Here is a 2,960-nt window from a genome sequence, read left to right as displayed (position 1 = left end):
GACCAGGCTGGCCTCGAACTCAGAAATCCACCTGCCTCTGAATCTGTCTGTTTTCAAGTATTTAATCATTCTTGTTTATATCAGTTCTTCAGGTTACACAACTATTACCTTCAAAAATCCTTTTACATTTTATTTTCAATTGCAATAGACTCAATCAAAGGAATTTTAATAGGTGTATGTAATCTTGTTGATGTTGATATTGTGAATTTATAAGCAGCAATTTTTCTCATACTTGAAGATTTTATGTTAACAAAATTTACTTTGACAGTCTTTTTATGAATCATGCAAAACCAGAGCTTTGTCACTGAGTTCATACTCCTGGGACTTTCACAGAACCTGTATGTGGAGAAAATACTATTTGTCTTATTTTTGCTGATCTACCTTGCAACTATTGGGGGCAACATGATTATTGTGGTGACCATCATCTACAGCCCTGCACTGCTGGGCTCCCCCATGTACTTCTTCTTGATATTCCTGTCCTTACTGGATGCATTCACTTCATCTACTGTCACCCCCAAGATAATTGTAGATTGCTTCTGTGAGAGGAAGACCATCTCCTTTGAATGTTGTATGACACAACTGTTTACAGTCCACTTCTTCACTGGGGCAGAAGTGATTGTCCTGGCATCCATGGCCTATGACCGCTATGTGGCCATTTGCAAACCACTTCACTATTCTTCTATCATGACTCGGAGGCTCTGTGGAATTTTGGTAGTGGTGTCCTGGGCAGGAGGCTTCTTGCATTCTATCATACAAATCATCTTCACTTTGCAGCTGCCCTTCTGTGGACCCAATGTCATTGATCATTACATGTGTGACTTGTTCCCATTACTGAAGCTTGCCTGCACAGACACACACATTTATGTCCTTTTGATATTTGCTAACAGTGGTGCTATATGCATTATAATCTTCTCCTTATTGCTTGTCTCCTATGGTGTCATCTTGTTCTCTCTGAGAGCCCACAGTTCTGATGGTCGACATAAAGCTCTCTCCACCTGTGGGTCCCATATAACTGTTGTGCTTTTGTGCTTTGTCCCATGCCTATTAATATATGCAAGACCTACTTCTGCATTCTCTTTTGAGAAAAACATGCTTATATTTATCAATGTCCTTACACCATTGCTAAATCCTATGGTTTACACTTTTAGGAATAAGGAAATGAAGAATGCTATCAGGAAAATGTGGAAGAGATTAATAGTTTCTGATAAATTTTAAAATATTTTACTTCTGTGGGAAAGGGACACTTGTTATGCAAACAGAATGATTTGAGATTTATTTTCATTACTTTTAATGCTGCAACTGAGCACAAAAACACATTCTTAATGCAATGCTAGTACACAGGAGAATCTGCCAATTTGAGAGTTTTACTTCATTGTGGATTCAGCTTAAGAACAATGAGTTCAAGGTTCAGTGGAGATTTATTCTAAGAAAATAAGGTTGAACATAATAGATAGTTATAGAAGTGTGACTTTGTTTGGTTCTGCATGAGTGTTAACAGGCAGAAATATCACTTATCTTTCACATGTACTCACATGTTTTATAACAGGCACATATACCAACAGACACACATCCTACCTTACCTCCCACAACAACACAATCAATCAATTAATCAATCAATCAACCCATCAACCAATCACTCCAACAAACAAACAAACAAATCACAAAAACAACAACAACAAAAAACAAAAACAAAAAAACACCTGACAACTCAATGAAGAGAATAAAAACAGTCAATAATTTATTGGGCAAATATACTCATAACTCTTTACACAATAATGACATCTTTCAATACAGAAGGCATCAATAATGGGCATGAGAATTTATGTTTCTGCATTCACACATTCACTCTGAGAAGTCTACTGAACTTTGATATATATATTTTAAAAAAGTAGATTTGCCAGGGTCCTGTCAGCAAAATCTTGCTGGCATAAGCAATAGTGTCTGGGTTTAGTGGTTGTATATGGGATGTATCCCCGGGTGGAGCAGTCTCTGGATGGTCTTTCCTTCTGTCTCAGCACCAAACTTTGAGGAACAACAATATGAACTAACCAGTATCCAGTATGTCTCTAGTTGCATATATAGCAGAGGATGGCCTAGATGGCCATCAATGGGAGGAGAGGCCCTTGGTATTATGAAGATCCTATGCCCCAAAACAGGGGAATTCCAGGGCCAGGAAGCAGGAGTGGGTGGGTTGGGGAGCAGGGCGGGGGCAGGAGCATAGGGGACTTTGGGGACAGCATTTGAAGTGTAAATAAAGAAAATATCTAATTAAAATGCCTTAAAAAATAAAGGCAGTTTAATTTTATTCTCTCATTTAATCAATTAATTATTTGAAAAGGTTTAGCTGTTGGGATACTTTCATTTTCAGAGTTTAACTAAAACTGGTTGGCAAAATAAATGTGTGCTTGAAATTGGGAAATCTGTTTCCTACCTCTCCCTCAGATTCTCCCTCTCCCTCTCCCTCTCCTCTCTCTCTCCTGAGAAAACAAATAGTAAAATAACACAATAAAACAAAAAATAACAAAAATAAAAGCAAAGTAAATCTCTGAAAGTGTATGTACACACACACACACACACAGAGAGAGAGAGAGAAACAACCATGAAAACACAAATTCAGAAATCATAACATGTATGCAAAAGACAAGTAAGTTAAAAATGATAAAACAAAACTTTGTAAGACTAAAAAGTCTCCAAAAATATCATTTAGTTCATTTTTGTTTTGGCCATTACAGCTGGGTATGTGGCCTGTCTTTAAGTGTGATTTGTACATCCCTTGATACTCCACTGGAATAAACTATTTATTTGTTAGCAGTTGTTATTTGTTGATATCTTCTTGATTAGAGATGGACACTCATGTCTATTCCACTTCCCTGTACTGAGAAATAATCTTTCTTAAACCTCTGCAGGCCCCATATATGCAGAAACAGACTTTTTTACCCAATGGCTGTGTCGGTCATTAG

The 2,960-nt window shown here is 37.3% G+C and overlaps 1 protein-coding gene across 1 annotated transcript; it reads left to right on the top strand.

Moving 5' to 3' along the window:
* Positions 1 to 282: 282 nt before the first annotated feature.
* On the top strand, positions 283 to 1,215 carry LOC110289582 (olfactory receptor 4C15-like). Its single transcript, XM_021155860.1, has one exon. It carries the CDS (start codon positions 283 to 285, stop codon positions 1,213 to 1,215), a length of 933 nt encoding a protein of 310 aa, XP_021011519.1.
* Positions 1,216 to 2,960: the final 1,745 nt, after the last annotated feature.

The sequence above is a fragment of the Mus caroli genome, chromosome 2 (assembly GCF_900094665.2).
Source record: "Mus caroli chromosome 2, CAROLI_EIJ_v1.1, whole genome shotgun sequence".
In the NCBI taxonomy this organism is placed as follows: domain Eukaryota; kingdom Metazoa; phylum Chordata; class Mammalia; order Rodentia; family Muridae; genus Mus; species Mus caroli.
This window is presented reverse-complemented; position numbering and strand designations above follow the sequence as displayed.

What these genes read in the sequence shown, in the direction of transcription:
- LOC110289582 (XM_021155860.1), top strand. Translation starts at nt 283, where the DNA reads ATGCAAAACCAGAGCTTTGTCACTGAGTTCATACTCCTGGGACTTTCA.